Source organism: Aspergillus glaucus, assembly GCF_001890805.1.
Source record: "Aspergillus glaucus CBS 516.65 unplaced genomic scaffold ASPGLscaffold_35, whole genome shotgun sequence".
NCBI lineage: Eukaryota > Fungi > Ascomycota > Eurotiomycetes > Eurotiales > Aspergillaceae > Aspergillus > Aspergillus glaucus.
The window spans coordinates 34,720-54,099 of NW_019170487.1; the positions used below are offsets into that span (position 1 = coordinate 34,720).

Genomic DNA, 19,380 nt, shown 5'->3' on the forward strand with positions numbered 1-19,380 from the left:
AATATCTGCTCAGGCTTGTAATGCTTCCAAGTTGCTATTACTTATGGACCGATATGAGGGTCTATATGATTTCAAAGTGATTTATCCATGATATTTGTGGTATATTGCGACCGTTGCAATGATAAACAACTTAGACCTTCGCACGAGGATGTATTTCAATATGGTAATCTGGCTGTAATTATACATGGCTGCATAAACTATCGAGTAATCATGTTCTGAATACAAAAATTACTGAGAATTCGGGGTGGGCTGGGAAACCCGCCCCGTTAGCTGCCCCAAACTAACCATGGTTGGAATAGTGCGATATCCGATCGACTGATTGGGTATAGTTTGGAGAGTCTCGGGGGTTTGGGCCAAAACCCGCCCCAACCCACCGGGGCCTTGGGGCGGGAAGGGTTATGGCTCACCCCGCCCCAAAGCCCGCTGGGGCGGGGCATCGCCTGCCAAAGCCCGCCCCACCCCGCCCCGAGTGACACTCTACCCTGGAGACATCAAACCACCCTTCCACTGGTCTACCCTCAACGAGGAGCCTTTCCAAGAAGTGATCCAAGGAGAGAGAGTATACTTGAATGATGTGGTCTCTTCCCTTCCTTCCCACCCTTCTCCTGCCCAACTGGATGAACTTGCAGTCAATACCACTCAGGCAATTTCCACTGCTCTGGAAGCATCCACCAAAAGGGCATATCCTCTGCCCCATGGCCACAAGTGGTAAACCAGGACTGCTCTATAGTAGTCAGAACCCTCTGCAGGGTTGTATGAAATCCAACATCCACATCAGAGGACATAGTGGAAGCCAAACAGACCTTCCGCTGTATGGTCTGATGCAGCAAATGTCATTTCTGGCGCTCTAAGATTGATGAATTCAAGGAACTGAAAGATGTCTTCAATGCAGTAAAGTGGAATCGCACTGAAGGCTCCCTACCTATCTCCCCCCTGAGAGATGGAGAGCACCTCCATGTCTCTACTGATGATAAGGCAAATTACCTAGTGCGTACGCTCCTGCAGAAGGCCGCTTGCTCAGAGGATGTGGACCCCAATACAGAGCCTACCAGCAATCCCTATTTGCCCTTCCCTGACATCACTGAGAGAGATATATAGATTGCGGTAGCTAGGCCCAAGAACAGCACCCCAGGAAAAAATAGCGTTTCCACCCTTATCCTCAGGAAGGCATGGCCTGTCCTAGGTCGGTAGGTCCTGCCATCTCATCACTGTACCGACTCTGCGCAGCCCAAGGCTGGCATCCTACCCCATTCCGAGACGCCTCGCTTGTAGCTAGCCATCCCAAAGCCCGGGAAAAGGTACTGAAGCTCTCCCAGGACCTACAGGTTGATTTCCCTCCTATCAGTTTTTGTAAAGGGCCTAGAGCGCCTCATAGCCCGTCAGATGGCATGGGTAGCCATCAAGCATAAGGTCCTTCATCCACAACAGTTTGGTGCCCTCCCACTCCGCTCCGCCACAGACCTAACTGCGGCACTGGGCCACTGGTTTATGATGTTGAGGAAACCTGGGCTCAGGGGCTGAAGGCCTCTATGCTCACTCAGTAGGGTCATCATAATGGATTTTGATAATCTCATGTATAAGAGACCTGATCCTCAGGACATAAATGTGTTCTCTCCACTGGAGGAGTCTGGCTTGATCTATCCTCCAGTCTGAATCACTCAGTGTCTCACTATGACTAGTCTGCAGTCAATCTATAGTCCTTTGTGTCTCCAGATCCTTGTTTTGCATGCATTGGAGAAATGAAGACATAGCTTTGGACAAGTCTGAGTACACTGTCTCAGAGCCTTGGTTCTGTCTAACTAAGGCCTGTGTGTTAAGGGCTAGGCCCGGAAATGCTAATGACTAGCTTTGGCACAAAAGATTTCGTTGAAGAGATATCGGACGGATGCCCGATCGAGCGGCTCTAAATACATGTGTGCACAGTGCGGGTAAATAGTTCCTCCGATAACCTCTCCGTCTGATAGCCTCTCCGCTTGACTAGACATATCGCTTATGCGACAGGCGCAGCCTGTGACATAAGGTGCCCATTTCCCTACCCTACCCGACCCGAATGCAACTCTATTCCCTTGTACATTATTTTACTATTTTCGTTCGTCAATTACATTGGGCGTCGTATAAAAATGGTAGGAATTAGCATCTCCTACAGATCTACAGTACTCCTTCCCGCTCACACCAATCGATGCTCTTGTTTGTAGCCTTGCACAGCCTTGTCTGCAGATTCCAGCCTCTTCAGGGCGCTGCGGGGTGTTTTTCATGCTCATTTCCTATTTTCTCCTGTTTTTCTCTCTCTCTCTCTTTTTGTGGGCTTGTGCGCTGGTCAGTCTCTTATTTCAGGGCCATATATCCATTGCCTATATGCTGATGTTGATTGTTCCATTACTGGAAAGGGATCTTACCAGTTCATTCCAACTATCACAATCTCGAAAGAAATAACTCAGTGACGACAATGAATCAATATTCAGCACTCGACAATTCGCAGGGCTCCGAGGTCAACCATAGCCCGCAGCTCTCGCAGCCGCCGAAAATGGATACGTATTCATCGCTTACTGGGGCTCCGTCATCGACAGAGGCGTCAGAAAACTCAAATAATTCCGAAAACCTCAGCCGATCTATTGATCATGGCAGAAAAAGCGAATCCCAAGCCGCTCCTCAACCAAGCGAGGAAGTATTTAAGTCGCAAGAGACAAAGCTTTCACGCGTAAAGGAGGCACTCAACAATTACGACTGGGAAGGTTCCTGGACCTGGGAGGTTGGGGGTGCCATTCTCAGTGTCACCTGTCTTGCTCTCTTAATAGGTTTTCTAGGATACGTGAATGGGAAAGCCTATATCAGCTGGCAATATTCTATCTCACCTAATGCAGTGATTTCCGTCCTTGCGGCTTTCATAAAGGCAGCGATGCTTATTCCAGTTTCGGCCTGTCTCGGCCAGTTGAAGTGGGGACACGGCCGCCATCCAAAACCAACGCAACTCTATCATTTCCATCTTCTTGACCAAGCCAGCCGTGGTCCTTGGGGATCCCTGGAAATATTCTGGAGAGTCAGGTCGTTTCTAGCATTGGCTGGAGCAGCGCTGATGGCCACTGCTGTTGCCATCGATCCTTTTGCACAGCAGATCTTAGCGTTCCCATCACGACAAGTACAAGCGCTAAATGAGACTGCATATGTCCAGAAAGCACAGGACTATTCTTCCAAATGGGACACGAGCACATTCCAAATGGATCATACAATGCAGCCTGCCGTATTCAATGGGTTGGCACAAATAAACATCCCACTCGACGCAAAGTGTCCCTCAGAATCCTGCCATTATCCTGACTTCACCACGCTTGGAATTTGTACGTCTTGTGAAGATGTTACAGAAGCAGCAACACAGGACTGCCGGCCAATTTCAAGACCATATGATGGACAGAACTCCACTCTTAAATGGAAGTATTGGCATGATATCCTTTCTCGTCCCAGTACTCCATCACTCCGCAGAATGGCCGCATCGATCCCTATTGACTGCAACTACTCAGCCCCGAATGGGTTTACATTTGTCCCAGGGGCCCCTAAGGCATCGAATTCCAATGACACTATTGAGATATTTCGTAGTGGCTTTAGAGCTATCGTTCGCGAGCCAGATGTTCCCGAATCGGAACTTGCCCAGATTATCTCTGTCTTCATGGCAAAGTACAATCCTGATACCATTAAGTATACTACTGAGAACATCAGTGTGAGTGAGCCAAAGCCTCAGATGACGCAATGCTCAGTTCAGCTGTGTGAAAAACAGTATACGCAGAACCATGTTTCCACAAACAAACGCAACGTTCAACCATCAAGAAGCCAATCTCTACGAATCAGCAATTACCATAGGGACACCGCAGCGAGAACTCTCATACCTGTGGATGGGGCGAAGGCCTTGTCAAGCAACTCGACCTACCATATTTCTCGTATTGCCCATTTACAACTTCAGATGCATCTTAGAATGCTTTTCGATGCCGTTCTTAGTCGCTTTAATGGCAAAGCCACGTCTGGTCTTCTCTTAGTCCCAATTCTCAACTATAGTGATAACATCACTGAATCATTCAGCAGAATGGCCACTAGTATGACCGACAATATTCGCTCAGGCACTGGACTCACTAAAGTCTACGGAAGAGCTTACCGAACTGAGACATTCATCCATGTCCGTTGGCCGTGGACTATTCTTCCCATAGTAACCGTCATCTTGTCCATTTGTCTCTTCATGGCCACAGCAATTGTTAGCCTTGGTCAACCCGTGCTATGGAAATCATCCATCTTTCCACTCCTCATGGGACAGTTGGAGGTTGATCGAGAACATGAGATTTCCAACCTTCGGCATTTAGGCAAGATACACTCTATGTCAAAGAAAATTAGGATTGTTGTAGAAGGAGAGGATAGGAGTCCCCTTTTATTCTCTGAGCGATAATATTTTGGTGCTATCATTATCATTATTATTATTATTTAATCAAGTTTATTGTCCATACCGAGCCCTAAAGCTATGACAGACCATGTTTCACGGGCTAACCAACCCCGATTAGTTCCTGAAAGCGTGTTCCCATCTCAGATACACTCCAATCCCTTTTTAACCCAGTATATTGAGTACTCTAGGCTACGGAAACCCCAAAATCGTTTCACTATGATTGGCTACCCAAACCCCGGGCCGGGCCGGGTGGGTCTTGGTTCCAGACAGTCTAATCCATCATCCTCCATCTTGCTCTTGCTCATCACCTCACCATCAGAGAGATGCGTGTTGTGATTGATGATGTGGCCTCTAGAGAGGGGGAAGGGGCTGCTCGACTCTTCTGAGTTCCTATTATAAGGTGAGCAGAAGCAAACCTGTTCGCAAGTTGCATGATCTCCACACTAGACAGGGGTCCGGCAATGGAAGACTTTCAGCTCTTTCAGCCTCGCAGAGCACGGGGGCATGGGCTTTATTTATTTGAAGGTATTCTCGCACGAGCTCGGAAATCAATTATTGTTCTCATCTTTGCTTATGTTCTTACTTGATTACAGTAACCGTTTCCTAATCTGTCATATTGATTCTCATCAGATGCTTGTGAAGTTTCAAGATTACCTGATCCGGCAATGTTTCGGAGCATGAATGCGGCGTGTGGATTATTTGCAGCATTCTACTGTTTATTCTGTATTTCTGACATGGGTAGAGTAAGTTTACTGATACATGAGACATGATATGACATCGGTCATAATACATATACACGGACTAATACTATAGTCCTCTGTGGTAGTATATTCATATATTCAACAGCAGCACGTGCAACTGGAAGAAACAGGGCAACAGCCAGAATACAACGCAACCTATTAAGTTATTAAGGAGAGGAATATAGTCACAAGTTAGTAAAATCCAATCCCACACAAGAACTTATTTCTTGATATCCTGCCGTGTAATCCCACTCTTATCACACATCCCTCGGAATATACCATCTGCCTTGTCCCAAAGGTTCAAGGGCGTATCCATCTCCGCGATCCGGCCCTGATCCATTACGCATATGCGATCGTAGTTGACGATGGTGCGCAGCATGGGACTCGCCCACGCTGGGTTTTTCCCCATTGGTTAGATAGCGTGCAGCACCCCATACCTCAAGGTGACCGGGCGTATAAATTTATTTATTTATTTAGTTATATCCACTTCATTTCAATGACCAGTCAGTAAATATCCGGCACACAATTTGCTTGCACCTTTCAAAGCATTTCCATCTAACGTGAACAATAACCAGGATTCAGCATCACGTATAATGAGAGATAGCAAGAATTAACTATAATACTTCAATTTCTAGGCCTGCATGACGAAAATGACCCTCTGCACTTTCACCTCTTGCACCTACAACACTAACACACCACTCAAGAAACGCACCGAAACCTTGACCCGGGTCTTCCTCATAGCGTTGCCAGTTCCGCCTCATCCACTTCACAAAGCCTTCGTCGGATCCCCTCACAGAATATATTAAATACTGAGCAACAACGGCAAGCTTTAGAGATCCGTGAACTTGAGCTTCAATTGAAGGATAAAGAAGAAGAAATACGAGAGAAACAGCTCCAAAACCAGGCAAAACAACTTCTAAATGAAGAAAAAGAGTTGGAACTCATGGAACGGCGAGCAAAACTACGGCAAATGGATAACTAATGATTAGTCTCTAAATCCAATGGTCAAGAATCTGTAAAACTCAGATGCCGGGTAATTAAAACCTGGTATTGTAAGGACCGGAAGCCGCTAAATGAGTCATGTGACTCACTAGCGCGGCACCGCACCTCTAGAACGATGCCACCCGACCTGTAAATGGGGGGCCAGAGAAGGACTCACCTTTGACTTCAACAAGACTGAACTACAACACTTCTCACGAGGAACCAACCACTCTAACCCCTCATGCTCTGTACACACCCCTCAGGGCATTCAAACAATCAACCCTCCCCCTCCCGGCGGGGCAACACGCTGGTTGGGCATCTGGTTTGATCGACGGATGAGCTTTGGCAATCACTGCAGGACACTTGCAGCAAAGGCCAAGCAAACAGCAGCTGGGATCAAATCACTAGCCAACACAACAAGAGGAGCCAGAGCCTCCCTACTCCGACATGCCACAGTGGCCTGTGTTATCTCAGTTCTCTGCTATGGGGCCGAGGCCTGGTGGCCAGGTCGACGCAGACCCCGGAACCAGACATATATATCCAACCGAGTCGACTCTGCCCTTTCCTGGCTAGACCGGGTGCTCAGGGAAGCACTCCGGGGCACCCTCCCAGTATACCGGACCACCCCTATCGTAGTCCTCCATCGGGAAACTGCCATACCCCCTATGGAGATCATCCTTGATCAGAAACGCGCTGCTGCCAGGCTGCGCGCATCCAGATTGGACAATCGCCACCCAGTTTTCAGACGCGTACACCGAGTACGATCCGTCCCCTCCAATACACGCCTAATACACAATCACCCACCATGGCTGGGAGGAATAGAACAGACAGACCCTCTGGTCTATCCCCCCTGGCAGGCTGATAACCCCAACACTGCCCAAAATATCTGCCGCACCCGAGACAGGGCAAGTGCAGACTTTCAACACTGGGCAGACCTATGCCCTCCACTCTCCATGTTCCTCTTCACAGATGGCAGCCGCCTGAATGCCTCAGACAAAGTGGCTGGCGCTGGATGGTATGGATACTGGGGTGCTTGGAAGCAGGAATCTGCTCGCGGCCATCTCTCCCTCCCACATCATGAAGTCTTTGATGCAGAGGCCACAGCAGCACATGAAGGACTAAAAGCAGCCATCAACAGCACCCAGGCCCCCTTTACTCAGAACCTATACCTCCTCCTTGACAACCAGGAAGTAGCTCGACAGCTACAGGGCCACCCTAGAGGCTCTAGCCAACAGACCATCCAGGCCACTCAAGAAGCCATGAATTCCTGGCCCAACCGGCCCTCCCGATGCCAAGCTATCCCACCCGGGCAAGTCCACATCCACTGGATCCCTGGGCATACTGGTATCGCAGGGAATGAGCGGGCAGATGAACAAGCAAAAAGAGGAGCCAGGTCTGCCCCACAGACCAATGCCCCTCCTGTGAGACACGCTTGGGCTCACCGGACTTTGAAGGAGGAATTCTGGCAACGATTTCAATCCTTTTGGGCTGAGAACGCACCACAGCGATATCAAGACCTCTCCATAGGCCTGGATAAACGACCTCATGAACTATCCCTTCCCAGAGCCACCCTTGGCCGACTCCTTGCTGCCCGGACAGGCCACGGAGACTTTGCCCAATATCATGAGCGATTTGGACATGAAGATGCAAAAATGGAATGCTCTTGCGGAGGCCCAAAGTCCCCCCACCACTTCTATTACTGCCGAAAAGGCCACAAGGCATCCCCTCACCCATGGGGGCAGAGACAGGTTGACGAGATCCTGCGATCCAAGTCAGGGATAGAGGACTTTCATGAATGGGTTCAGAATTCTCACTTCTACCTCAAAATCTGCCCCGCACACTAAACAAAATCCCTTTCTCACACATCCTCTCCCCCCTCCTCCTCCTTCCCACCTCCCATCAACCATGTATTTCCGCTCCTGCGGCCCAATTTCCATGTGAGCTCCCGCGCGGGAGTGTCGCTAATGTGTATGATAGAATTAGCTTAGCTACTAGATAGGCAGTTCCGCTCTGCCCGTCGTATATTCCGTTCCGGGATCTCCGCGGGCACGTGACTAACGCGTGTCCCACACTGACGTTAAATATTACTACTACTACTACTACTACACCCTCTTAAGCAGCCCCCCGCGCGGGAGGCTACCTGTATATAGATGATAGATGGTAGTTTAGCTAGGTGACAGGCAGTCTCGATCTGCCCGTCGTATGTCCCGCACCGGGACCAGGGTTTTTCCGCTTCCGAGGTTCCCAAGGATGCGTGGAAAGGCCCGAACCTCGACGTAAAATAGACACACACACACACACACACTACTACACCCGACCTGTAACCTGTTATTATATTTCACTAGGGAAAATAACTGACAGCTATGGTTCGTTTTAAAGGAGACAAAGAATCAATGTCTTCACTATTCTGTTTTTCGCTCGATACGCCCTCGAGTCTAATCTAACATTTTCAAACAATAGCGCTTCTTGTTACGAAGCTCGCTTATGATACTCGGGATAGGACTCCTGATACCCCAGGAGATATTTCCCCAAAACCAGGCCCCCAAAGAAATTCAACAGCACACCGAGGGGTCTCGCAATAGAAGGCGGCCCTGGCAGAGCGAGTACAACACCACCAACATAGTTAAACAGAAGCACCTGAGGAAGACTGCGGCTCACGCCCACCTTTCGACAGTCATCTCGATAGGACTGTACATTCCCTAGAATCTCATCAACTACGTAAACCCAACATCAAATAGAAGCAAGATAAGGTAACTCACGAAAAAAAGCCTCATCCCTCTCCTTCCACTTTGGCTCTAATACAAACTCCACAGCCAATTCCTGCGTCGGACTCGCGTTGCAGAACGTGTGGATTGCGCGGGCAGGTATAGTCATCGATTCGCCTACCGATTTAGTGATCTTCTGTCCTTTACATGTGAACTCCGCTAAACCTTGGAGAACATGGAATGTCTCGGACTGGTGCCGGTGCCAGTGTAATGGAGGCCGGAGTGCGATGTTTCGGTTCCTGGCATTTGAGGCTGGTGGCCATCGGTTTACTACTAGGTATCGGTCGGCTGGGGCTTTGAATTCGATGGATGAGAGGCCGTTGTCGAAGATTATCGGGTTTAGGTTTGCTGTTCTTGTTCGAGGAATTTGCTTGGCGAGGAACGAGAGCATTTAGTGTTGTGTAAAGGTCCCAAGGGTGCCCAGGTGGTGTGGTATGTGATTTCTTGTGAGGCGTGAGGTTGATCAAGCTTAAAATGTTGGGTTCGGGGAAGTTGGGCGGTGGGTCGGGGTAATTTTCGTTTGGGCGGCTGTCAGCTCCATACTGGTGAGGAGTAGACTGCGGCAAAACCGCATTGGTGGTTACTACTTTGCTAACCGCAGCCGTAATTTGCGGTTTTGGTTATTAAGTTATTTGCAGGTTTGGCTATGGTTAGCCATGGCTAGCCGCAAGATAACCGCACTAGCATAAATACCGCTGACATACACCCATTTTTAATTTCAGTATATACATGTTCTGGTTATGACAGTACACTGTTACCCACTTCCTATGTGAAATAATAAGAAATACTAATGTATTTATATATAAGTAGCATCACTTTAATATACTAAAGTTATATCATTAGGCTACTAGATGTCATGGACTGTAGCCCAGCTATCTATAGACTATAACCAGACGTAGCGTACAAAAGAACTCGTTGAAGAAGAAATGTGTACAGAGCGGCGGCCATCTGAGAAGCAGCAGATTACAGTTGAGGCCACCCGACTAAAACCTCAGCCCACCCCAGTCGTACCGCTTTATGTAACATACTGTACCGAATTCTCATCTGGAAACTGTCAATGTATACGATTATCTTCAACAATATTTAGGAAAGGTTCTTACTTATTTCCGGGGTGGTCAACTCAATGTTCAACCCAATTGAATCCGATTCGGCCTATTGCTCTATATTTAAATACTATACTACTTATAAAGAAAGGTTCTCTCCACTTCATCCCCTGGCTGTATTACAGAGAGTCATGATCCTAACCTCCCTCGTAGGATGTCGAGTGAAATGAGGAGGATCCCAGCCGGTGACATCACGTGGCGTGGTGTGATAATACCCGGTACCTTGTCCTCGCATCTCTTACGCAAGCCACGACATACTCGGTAGGCCTCCAGAGTCTCGGTTGACAAACTCTCACAACAATGTCCGACGCTCCCGAGGAAGGAATCATGCAGCGCCGTCCAGCTTCTGGGCCTCGCACATCTTGGCATACATGCCCCCCTTCGCAACCAGCTCGCCGTGCGTCCCGGCCTCCACAATCTTGCCTGCGTAGAAGACGAAGATGCAGTTAGCGTCGCGGACCGTCGAGAGGCGGTGCGCCACCGCGATGGTGATCCGGTCCCCGGACGACGCCGTCTCCGACAGCGCGCCCTGGACGAGCTTCTCCGACTCGGTGTCCAGCGCGCTCGTCGCCTCGTCGAGCAGGATCACGTTGGGTTTGCGCACCAGCGCCCGGGCGATGGCGATGCGCTGCCGCTGACCCCCCGAGAGCTGGCTGCCGCTCGTCCCGCACGGCGTGTCGAGGCCCTCGGGCAGCGATGACACGAAGTCCCACGCATTGGCCGCCCGACATGCCTCCTCCAGCGCCTCGTCCGACGCCGCCTCCGTCGCGCTGAGGTCCGACACGCCCTGCGAAATGTTCTCGCGGATCGTGCCCGGGAAGAGCGTCGGCTCTTGTTGCACCAGGCCCACCTGCTTGCGGTACAGAAGCGGGTTGATGGACGACAGGGGCGCAGACGAGTCGATGGTGATGGCGCCGCTTGTTGGGTCGTAGAAGCGCTCTAGGAGCGATATCATGGAGCTCTTTCCGCAACCTGAGGCGCCCACGAAGGCCACAAAGTCACCTCGCTGAATCTAAAAAGGATTAGTGTCAGTGAAACACGATTCGATCCCGAACCCATCTCGTAGGTACTTACCGACAGAGACACGCCCTTGAGAACCCGGTTGTCCGGCGCCAGGGGGTACGAGAACTGCACATCTTGGAAGTCGTAGGAGCGGCACCCGTGCTCGGGTCCCTCTTTGCGGTTGTCGTCAGTCTCACGGATGGTCCCGTCGAGCCCGTCGAGCCAGAAGTAGTAGTTGGCGGCTTGATTCGCCTTGGTGAAGCCTGGAAGCTGTCAGTAACTCGATCCCAGCGCGCTTGGAGCCTCCCCCGGACTCACTGCTGGCGAAACTGAAAGCCAACGCGGTGGCTTGGCCGGAGAAGTAAACACCCATAAACGACACGATGAACTGATGGAAGCTGATTTCCCCGTCGTTGATCAGCTTCGATCCCCACCTGTTCGCACAGTCAATCAGCCGAGTCGCTTCACATGACTCCGCAAAACCAGGAAGCGAAGACTCACCAGAACCCCAAGGCCAGCACGAAGTACTCGACGGACTGCGTGAGAGAGAACCAGGTCATCATGTGGAACATGGGCCCGCTCGTCTGAGAGATCGCGAGGTCGAGCTCGTCGACGTACTTCCTCAGCACGGTGTTCTCGATGGCGAGCGAAGAGACGGTGCGGATCGCCATGACCGTCTCCGAAGCCACCGAAGCGCTCGCCGACAGCCTCTGGCCCATTTCGTCGTCCATCTTGGTCTCGAGCCTGACGCGCGCGTAACCGCCTAGCATCATAAACGGCAGGCCGACGAACACGCCGACCAGCCCGAGTTTCCAGGACACAACGATCGCAAGGACGCTCGACGCGACGATGTTGATCACGGACATGAGGATGATGGCGACTGTGAAACCCATCAACTCCAGGATGGCCTGCGGGTAGGAATCGAGCCGGCTGATGAGCGCGCCCACTGTGTTCTCGGGCCGGTCGAAGAACCGGAGGTCCTGCCGGAGGAAGGACTCTAAGATTTCCCGTCGCATCTTCCTGCTGAGACCCTAGGATACGGTACGCTCGGGGTCAGTATCGTGATGCGAGACTGGGAACGGGATTTTCCTTCCCGCGCCAAAGACATGGAAGCTCTCACCTGTGCGATTGTATTGGTCGACCAGCCCATGACGAAGTATACGACGAGAATGCCGAGCGACATGACGAAGAACATCAACGAGATGAAGTTGCCGCGAGCGACCATGTTTGGAGAAGTAAAGACGCTCATGATATTGCCTAGCAAGAGGGCTTGCCCAGGGTTGATGGCGGCTGCGAGTGGAATTGTGATGAGCAAGTGTAACGGCAGTGCCATACTCTCCAGGGCTGGAGCTGGGGAGCCTTTCTCAGTCGAGACCACTCACCTCCTCCGATGCACGTGGCTATTGTGACCGCAAACCAAAGCCAGATATCGGGCGTCCCTCTCAGAAGTTTCCAAATACTGCGGATGATGCCCGTCTTCTCGTACAAGTCGTGGTCTTCCCGGTCCTTTAGTGCCGCCAGTTGTTGCGCCTCGGCCGTCCGGCTCCTGGCAAGAGACTGAACGCGATCGACACGATCGTCTCCCTTTTCCGAAACCTCATCGGACGTGCTTGTGCCCCTCGAGCTGTGGTTCTTCTCGATGTTAGCCGGTGCGAGGTCCTGGGCGCTGACGAGAGTGGCGTAGATGCCGTTCCTGGACACCAGCTCTTCGTGACGCCCATGTTCCATGATCTTGCCCTTGGACATGACCACGATGTTGTCCGCGTTGCGGATGGTCGCGAGCTTGTGCGCTATGACGATGGTTGTCCGGTTCTCGGAGACGCTGTCGAGGGCCTTCTGGACGATGCCCTCGGCGTGCGGGTCGAGCGCGCTGGTCGCTTCGTCGAGGAGTAGGATTTTGGGCTCCGAGATGACGCTGCGGGCGATGGCGATCCGCTGCTTCTGTCCGCCCGAGAGCAGGCCGCCTCTCTCGCCGATGCGCGTGTGGTATCCTTGCGGCAGATTCTGGATGAAGTCGTGCGCGAAGGCGAGCTTCGCGGCCTCTTGGATGCGCTGCATTTGGTCGTCTTGCGATGCTGCCTCCCATTGGGTGCCGACAAGGCCATTGGCGATGTTCTCGAACACGCTGCCGTTGAAGAGCACCGGTTCCTGGACTCGTTAGAGAAGTGTCTTGCAAGTATGTGGTACGCACTTTGGGTGTCTTGCCTGTTGAACTAGACGGACGTTGGTCCGCAGCCACTTGAGGTTGAGCTGACTGATGTCCTTGCCATCCAAGGAGATGCTGCCTGCACGGGGGTTATACCACCGTTCGAGCAGGCCGATGATCGTGCTTTTTCCTGAGCCGGATGATCCCTTTTTTTTTTTTTCTTCCCCGCTTAACTAGAGGCTTCTATGACAGATACGATCAGAGACTACTCACCACCAACGCCGTGACCTTGCCTGCGGGGATACTTAGGGTAAAATCCTCTAAGACGGTGACATCTGGACGCGTAGGATAGCTGAAGTTGATACCGTGCAGATCTATGAAGCCGGCAATTTTGTCAGGTTTGTCTCCCGATTCGTCGAAGGGGTTGATCTCGGATTGCCTATCGATGAGAGCGAACAGCTCCGAAGCTGCGGTTGCCGCGCGGCTGAAGGTGACCATGTGCGGTGCTACTTGCATGACCGTACTCGCAGCCATGATGACGGAGAAGAGAACACTGACGTCTTAGTTAGTCCCAGGATCTCTATAACTAATGAAATGGCAGTCTGGCTGCTGGCTCGCGAGAGGATGGATACTGACACAAAGACGGTTCCTAGGTCGGAAATCTCGCCGCGGTCGAGCATGGCGATGCCCTGCCAGAAGGCCAGGCCCATGCCGGCGTAGACGACGAAATACTGCCCTCCGAACACGATGCCGTAAAGCTTATTCTTTTTCATTCCCTGGGTGTACGCATCCTGGAGGTAAGAGTCGTACTTGGCCATCACCCTCGGTCGAAGGCTGAAGGCCTGAAGGGTCCGGACCCCTCCGAGGACGTTCTCGGCATAGCTACCGGCTTGGGCGTAGACCTGCAAGATCTTGGTCTCGATCATGGCATCGATGCCACCGGCCGTGCCGAGCATAATGAGCAGAGTTGGCACCATAAAGATGAGAATTAAAGTCAGCTTCCATTGTGTGACGAACGCGATCACGAATGCTGCCACGAAGGTGGAGATGGCTTGGATGACGATGCCGAGTTTCTCTGCGATGCCAGATTGGATGAGCTTGCCGTTCGTGGTCGACTGCTGAGATATGGAGCCGGAGGCGCCCCGGTCGTAGTAGGTGATTTCTTGGCTGAAGGCAGCCCGTAGATAACTTCGTCGGACGTTGCGGGTCAAGTGATACGCGACGTAGGTGAAGAGAGAGGCGTAGATGTAGGTAGCCACAAGACGGGCAACACCTATGTAAACGAAGTAGAGACTTTGGTTGCATTAGCATATGACCCTTGCCATCGTCTAGAAACAAAACAAGGGGGGATAATGCTCTTACGCCGACGTCCGCACGGCGGACATGAAATTGCCAGGCATCGAGTTCGCGTCGGAGAAGCTGAAGTCGCTAAGCAGTGTCAAGAACTGTCCCATGACCAGGTTGACCATAGCGAGAGCAACGCCAGACGCAATAGCAGCTATGAAAGCAATACATTCGAGGACATAGAGTTTGGTATCGCCGAAAGTGAAAACTCTCTGCAAGATAGATCGTCCCAGCTCGTCAGCCACTACTCGTACCGATGAGGATGCAGCCATCAACTCTCCGGCCAGACTTACCGGAAAACCATTCGTGCCTTTCTTCTTCTCGGCGGACTCGTCATTTTCTTTCTCAGGTTTGATTGGGATTTGAGCATCGTTGGCTACTCCGGCAGCTTTCTCGGCCTCTCGAGGGTCCAAAGGAGCTGCCATCTTGTTCGCTCCGTCTTGGGGTGTAGAAAAGGAAGAAAGGAGTGGAAGATTGACGCAAGATGTCGAGCTTGCCCAATCTGATGAAAGAAAGTGATTAGGAAAGGGGAATGAATATATAGAAAATGAGTAAAAAGAGGAAACTATTTAGGCTACAATGGAAGACATCCCCGAATCTTTGCCTTGACAGAACCCGCGTTTTCATCTTTGCTTTCTAATGCCTCGGGAGCTTGGAGGCTACCACGTCCGGTCCCAACAACCTGGGTATCATGATGTTGGCCCTCTATCAGAGTACATCAGAGGGAGTCGATGCGGAGGGCGGAGCCTCCGAGCCTCCGAAGTTCCGAGGCCCAGCGCCAAACCTCGCCGTCACTACGGCGCCCATGGCGAAGTGAGACTCGGAGGCCGCGTGCGCTGGGGCTCCGAGACCTTCTAAAGCCCATATGACGCCACCATCTCTTCGGATCCCAACGTTCCATCTAGGCTCCGATGCCTCTGTCTACACTAACACAAGTTCTTGACCTTGCACGCCTCGCTCGCTTGTGAGGTCTTCGGAGGACGAGGAGAACCAATTGACGCCGACCAAAACACGACGTACATGTACCGGGCGGCAGTGTCTCGGCGGGCTCCAGCACCCGCTCACTCACTCTCGATGGAAGAAGAATCGGATGTCTCGTTCTCGCGGGCTGAGGAAGACGAAGAACAGAATTCTGCCACGACCGAGAAGTTAGCAGTGAGCTTACCGATGTACCTACCTTATGTGAAATCATATCATGTGGCTGATTAGCTTCTTCGAAAATAGTGTCATCGATGCCGCCAGCGCAAGGTGAAGACAAGACATCCATCCCTCGGGAACCTACATGGGTATCAGTGTCTAATTTCTCGTCCAGGTGAAATGCGACCGGGTGAGCCCGTGTTCTCACTGTGTCAAAGCTGGGACACAATGCTCATACGCAACCGGCCCCAAGCCTAGAGAAAGGCGGCAGAGGGTCATGGTCTCGAACGCATAGTAAGTAACTGCAAGATAACCGACCGCCTACCAAACCCTAGTGAGGCAGTGAGGCGGAACACCATGCTGAGATTCATCAAGTGATTCCAAATTGGATGCAATATCGAGGAAAATCGACGAGCTCAGCCAGAAGATGAGCCAGTTGAGTCATGAGCCGACCAAGAGTAGAACCTCTAAACCCCTCGACTTTGCAGACCCTATCAACATCAACCAGGAGGAGCGCTGCTCGTCCCCCTCGTTCGGACCAACGCCATTTTCTTCCTCACTCGGCTCTACACCAAACCAAGGGACCCTGCCGTATAATCCCATCGGCGAGGGCGTCCGTGAAGTGCACTACAACTTTTCCAAAGCGGAGTACGAGGGCGAATCGTCGCTTTTCGCTCACGCCGTCTTCGCTAGTCGGTTTCTACAGAATGCCATTAACAACACCACCAACGCCGAGGTCGCGCACGAGATGGAAGCCGTCCTCGACGGCCTCAGGGCTGCCGTTCATTCTGAGAAACAACAGTCTGATACGCTCGATAAACTGTATCCTCATGCCAAGGCGATCCCACCCGGCTCGACGACCCGCAACCTCCCTTTGCCGCCCATCGACAAGGTGTTCATGTGCTTGCGTATGGCCAGGGAATGCCCGCAAGTGGCCACGCTATGGTTGGGGGACTTTATTAAGCCCACCCAGTTCAACGATTACTTTATCAAAATCGCATCGCCTGGTCCAGCTACCGAAGCCGACTTGATCATCGTCCATTGCGGTCTTTACTGGCTGTTCTGCGAATGCTCCAAAGCCGTCACCGACGAAGAAACGAAGCAAGACTACAACGCGCAGGCTTTCATATGCGAGGCGAACCTCGAGACTGTCCTTGCCAACCTTCGCTTTCATCAGCCAACAAATATGGACTTCGCATATGCGATGGGAATGGCGGTAAGCTGTTTGCCTGTTCTTGCGAGAACCAATCGAAAGGTCCCGTTCCGACTGACCGTACCTACTAGTCGATGTATTGCCTTCAGAAGAGCAAGCCATCTGCCGCGTGGAATTTCATCAATTCGGCCTCGCATATGATACAAGCTCTTGGCTTGCAACATAACGTGCCTACAGGCGTAGAGCGGCCAGAAGAAATGGCCCAGAAGATGAACTTGTTCTGGACCATATACATGACCGAGAAGATGCTGTCGCTACGCCTAGGTCGTTCATCGACCTTCCGAGATCAGGACATCACCCTGACCCGTCTTGGCATGGAGCGTCCCAGCGGTTCTTTCTTGGCCGAACTGGCCCCCGGTTGGATCAACATGGCGAGTATACAGGGCCGGATATACGACGACATCTACAGTCCAGGAGCCCTCATGCAACCGCTGCACATCCGGACGTCTCGTGCCCGGGCTCTTGTAGCCGAGTTGAAAACTGCCATGCAACATGCGCAAGACATCCACGTGAGTTTGTCCCGGCTACCTACCCAGGATCATGAAGTTGTCTCGTCCCAAATCACCCCTCGAGACAACTCCAACGGCTGACTGGCCACAGGAGCATTACGAGGCGAGCAAAGGGCAAGTGCTGGGACTGGATTACCACGAAATAGCAAGACGTTCTGACCGAGTCATCGGCCTTTGCATGCTTACGCTCATCTACCGGAGCATCACCCCGGAGAAGCCATCGACGTCCGCATTTTGTCAAGAATGCATCGATGCCGCCAGAGATACGCTCCAAGAACACGACCGCTGCGTCGCCGTGATCACCAAGGCGCGAGGGAAGACGGTGTTCCTTGAAACATACATCAACTGGTTCGTTATCGATGATTCCTCGTTCCGTCCTCGACCAGATCAATCTGACGTGGAGATGCAGGACCATCACCCAGTCTCCGTTCATCCCCTTCATCATCCTGTTCTGCCACATCATCGAGACGTCCGAGGCCTCAGACCTCGAGCACATGAGAGGTCTTGTCGAGACGCTCGAGTCTACATCGAACTCCCGCGCACATAGCACATGCGGCAAGCAACGTCGCCTCTTCAAGGCGTTGTACGACGTCGCGGCCAAGTACGTCGAGGTCAAATCCCGCGCGGACGGTGGGCAAGGGGGGATGTCGTGGTCGATGGCCCAGCAGCAATATGCCGATGCGTTTGCCGGCACGACCTCGAACGGGATCGGGCTCGGTAAATTGGACTCTGGAGGAATTGTGGGAGACCCAGGGACGACGAATACTGCAGATGCTCCTGGTCACATACCGTCGCACGGCGAGGCTAACGGGGACGGGATGGGGCTTATGGATGGGCTGGTCGGGCCTACGGCGTTGCAAAACACAGCATTTGGGGATGTAGACATGGAGATGGATCTCTCGGGAGCTCAACTTTGGGACTGGTTCAACAAGAACCAGTCCATCATGAGGATGCTTGAGGATACATAGAAAAAGGCGGTGGTGGTCTGGGAAGATTTTCGAAGTGTTGTAGTAACAACTGTTCGACCCAATTGAACTCAGACAATGTCTATCCTGTCTATCCCCAAGAAAATAGCGAGCTTTTGGCATGTGATCAGGTCAGGCCAGGCCATGCACCTTCCATCATTTACAAATGGCGCCCGTAGTTATACACCGGGTTATTCAAGGTATATTTACTCATCAAAATCAAGGATCAATTGCCCCACCGTGCTTTGCATGTTCCGAAGGGCGCCGCCATATTTCTATCTGAAGGCGACTATCGGCTGACCTGGTCGGTTTCTTTGGTAGCTAACAAGAGGTACCGCTCAGTCGAGATCTCCATGCGGCGCTAGTGCAAGCGCTGTAACCACTGTTCTCATTTTCTAAGGACCGTGGAAAGCAGACGTGGAGCACCTGCGGCACCTAGGGACGAAATCCATTTTAGCAGATGTAGTTACAATTATACAACGTCGAATGCGATTGTTTTAGCAAATGATATCTCCTACTGTGAACTCTTGGCACGTTTTTGGTTGTTCATGTTCATTAACTGTTCATCCATTTTGCTGAATGTTGCCAATGAGCCACTGTTAGGCAACAGGACAGGCAGAGGGTCTCTATTTATGTTTTAGGGATACTGCGAACCCTTTTGGGGTAGCTATGTGAAATCGTTCTTGTCCTGGAGCCGATGATACAATCTATGGAATAAAGTACGACCACCAAGACTTTTTGCCAGTCCATGGCTGAAATTCTTGCTCAAACAGCTCTGTCATGGCTCAACTCCCTTTTCGCCAGTCGTAACAATTGATGTCGTACTTCACGGTGGGCAGATACTGCCTGTAGTTAGCCACCTTGTTCTACGGTAAAGCCAGGGGAGTTCTTACCAGAAATCAGCATCCTCCCCTTTTGCTCCTTTATCTCAGACAATAGCTTATCCATGAGAGTCTGATTCATTGTGGGAAATGACGTCCCATGAAAACTGTGATATTAGCCCTCCTTACTCCTTTTTAGCCAGAAAGTCTGAACATCATTCATCGCTAGGCAAGGTT

General features: G+C 51.6%; 7 protein-coding genes across 7 annotated transcripts; 3 read left to right on the plus strand and 4 right to left on the minus strand.

Moving 5' to 3' along the window:
• Nucleotides 1-114: 114 nt before the first annotated feature.
• ASPGLDRAFT_52972 (uncharacterized protein) lies at nt 115-486 on the minus strand. Its single transcript, XM_022547874.1, has one exon. The coding sequence runs from the start codon at nt 435-437 to the stop codon at nt 267-269; it is 171 nt and encodes a 56-aa protein (XP_022395778.1). The 5' UTR covers nt 438-486; the 3' UTR covers nt 115-266.
• Nucleotides 487-2,047: 1,561 nt separating this feature from the next.
• ASPGLDRAFT_52973 (DUF3176 domain-containing protein) lies at nt 2,048-4,485 on the plus strand. Its single transcript, XM_022547875.1, has 3 exons — nt 2,048-2,123; nt 2,196-2,316; nt 2,388-4,485. Exon 3 carries the CDS (start codon nt 2,447-2,449, stop codon nt 4,421-4,423), a length of 1,977 nt encoding a protein of 658 aa, XP_022395779.1. The 5' UTR covers nt 2,048-2,123; nt 2,196-2,316; nt 2,388-2,446; the 3' UTR covers nt 4,424-4,485.
• An 892-nt stretch (nt 4,486-5,377) lies between these two features.
• ASPGLDRAFT_137585 (uncharacterized protein) lies at nt 5,378-5,536 on the minus strand (the record flags this gene model as incomplete). The annotated part of the gene is made up of 1 exon (XM_022541540.1): nt 5,378-5,536. One exon carries the CDS (start codon nt 5,534-5,536, stop codon nt 5,378-5,380), a length of 159 nt encoding a protein of 52 aa, XP_022395780.1.
• Nucleotides 5,537-8,451: 2,915 nt separating this feature from the next.
• On the minus strand, nt 8,452-9,601 carry ASPGLDRAFT_52975 (cupin domain-containing protein). Its single transcript, XM_022547876.1, has 2 exons — nt 8,898-9,601; nt 8,452-8,837 (listed from the first exon to the last, which is right to left on the minus strand). Exons 1-2 carry the CDS (start codon nt 9,292-9,294, stop codon nt 8,608-8,610), a joined length of 627 nt encoding a protein of 208 aa, XP_022395781.1. The 5' UTR covers nt 9,295-9,601; the 3' UTR covers nt 8,452-8,607.
• A 197-nt stretch (nt 9,602-9,798) lies between these two features.
• On the plus strand, nt 9,799-10,208 carry ASPGLDRAFT_1070549 (uncharacterized protein). Its single transcript, XM_022539518.1, has one exon. The coding sequence runs from the start codon at nt 9,830-9,832 to the stop codon at nt 10,139-10,141; it is 312 nt and encodes a 103-aa protein (XP_022395782.1). The 5' UTR covers nt 9,799-9,829; the 3' UTR covers nt 10,142-10,208.
• Nucleotides 10,033-15,119, minus strand: ASPGLDRAFT_86065 (ABC transporter ATP-binding protein). Its single transcript, XM_022550363.1, has 11 exons — nt 14,792-15,119; nt 14,517-14,710; nt 13,791-14,447; nt 13,428-13,707; nt 13,214-13,360; nt 12,391-13,156; nt 12,129-12,298; nt 11,510-12,039; nt 11,327-11,442; nt 11,081-11,271; nt 10,033-11,018 (listed from the first exon to the last, which is right to left on the minus strand). Exons 1-11 carry the CDS (start codon nt 14,921-14,923, stop codon nt 10,332-10,334), a joined length of 3,870 nt encoding a protein of 1,289 aa, XP_022395783.1. The 5' UTR covers nt 14,924-15,119; the 3' UTR covers nt 10,033-10,331.
• Nucleotides 15,120-15,342: 223 nt separating this feature from the next.
• Nucleotides 15,343-18,557, plus strand: ASPGLDRAFT_52978 (putative C6 transcription factor). Its single transcript, XM_022547877.1, has 7 exons — nt 15,343-15,653; nt 15,723-15,746; nt 15,811-15,929; nt 16,011-16,851; nt 16,920-17,357; nt 17,449-17,705; nt 17,767-18,557. The coding sequence occupies exons 1-7, from the start codon at nt 15,519-15,521 to the stop codon at nt 18,323-18,325; spliced, it is 2,373 nt and encodes a 790-aa protein (XP_022395784.1). The 5' UTR covers nt 15,343-15,518; the 3' UTR covers nt 18,326-18,557.
• Nucleotides 18,558-19,380: the final 823 nt, after the last annotated feature.

Bases quoted from the DNA above. Each gene is read 5' to 3' on its own strand.
- ASPGLDRAFT_86065 (XM_022550363.1), bottom strand. From the start codon at position 14,923: ATGGCAGCTCCTTTGGACCCTCGAGAGGCCGAGAAAGCTGCCGGAGTA. The intron at 13,361-13,427 runs GTGAGTAGTCTC...AAAAAAAAAAAG, and splicing joins GCAAGGTCACGGCGTTGGTG to GGATCATCCGGCTCAGGAAA. The intron at 12,299-12,390 runs GTGAGTGGTCTC...TTCCACTCGCAG, and splicing joins AGCCACGTGCATCGGAGGAG to CCGCCATCAACCCTGGGCAA.
- ASPGLDRAFT_1070549 (XM_022539518.1), top strand. From the start codon at position 9,830: ATGTGTACAGAGCGGCGGCCATCTGAGAAGCAGCAGATTACAGTTGAG.
- ASPGLDRAFT_52973 (XM_022547875.1), top strand. From the start codon at position 2,447: ATGAATCAATATTCAGCACTCGACAATTCGCAGGGCTCCGAGGTCAAC.
- ASPGLDRAFT_52972 (XM_022547874.1), bottom strand. From the start codon at position 437: ATGCCCCGCCCCAGCGGGCTTTGGGGCGGGGTGAGCCATAACCCTTCC.
- ASPGLDRAFT_52978 (XM_022547877.1), top strand. From the start codon at position 15,519: ATGTACCGGGCGGCAGTGTCTCGGCGGGCTCCAGCACCCGCTCACTCA. The intron at 16,852-16,919 runs GTAAGCTGTTTG...CGTACCTACTAG, and splicing joins CATATGCGATGGGAATGGCG to TCGATGTATTGCCTTCAGAA. The intron at 17,358-17,448 runs GTGAGTTTGTCC...GACTGGCCACAG, and splicing joins AACATGCGCAAGACATCCAC to GAGCATTACGAGGCGAGCAA.
- ASPGLDRAFT_52975 (XM_022547876.1), bottom strand. From the start codon at position 9,294: ATGCTCTCGTTCCTCGCCAAGCAAATTCCTCGAACAAGAACAGCAAAC. The intron at 8,838-8,897 runs GTGAGTTACCTT...ATGAGATTCTAG, and splicing joins GAGGGATGAGGCTTTTTTTC to GGAATGTACAGTCCTATCGA.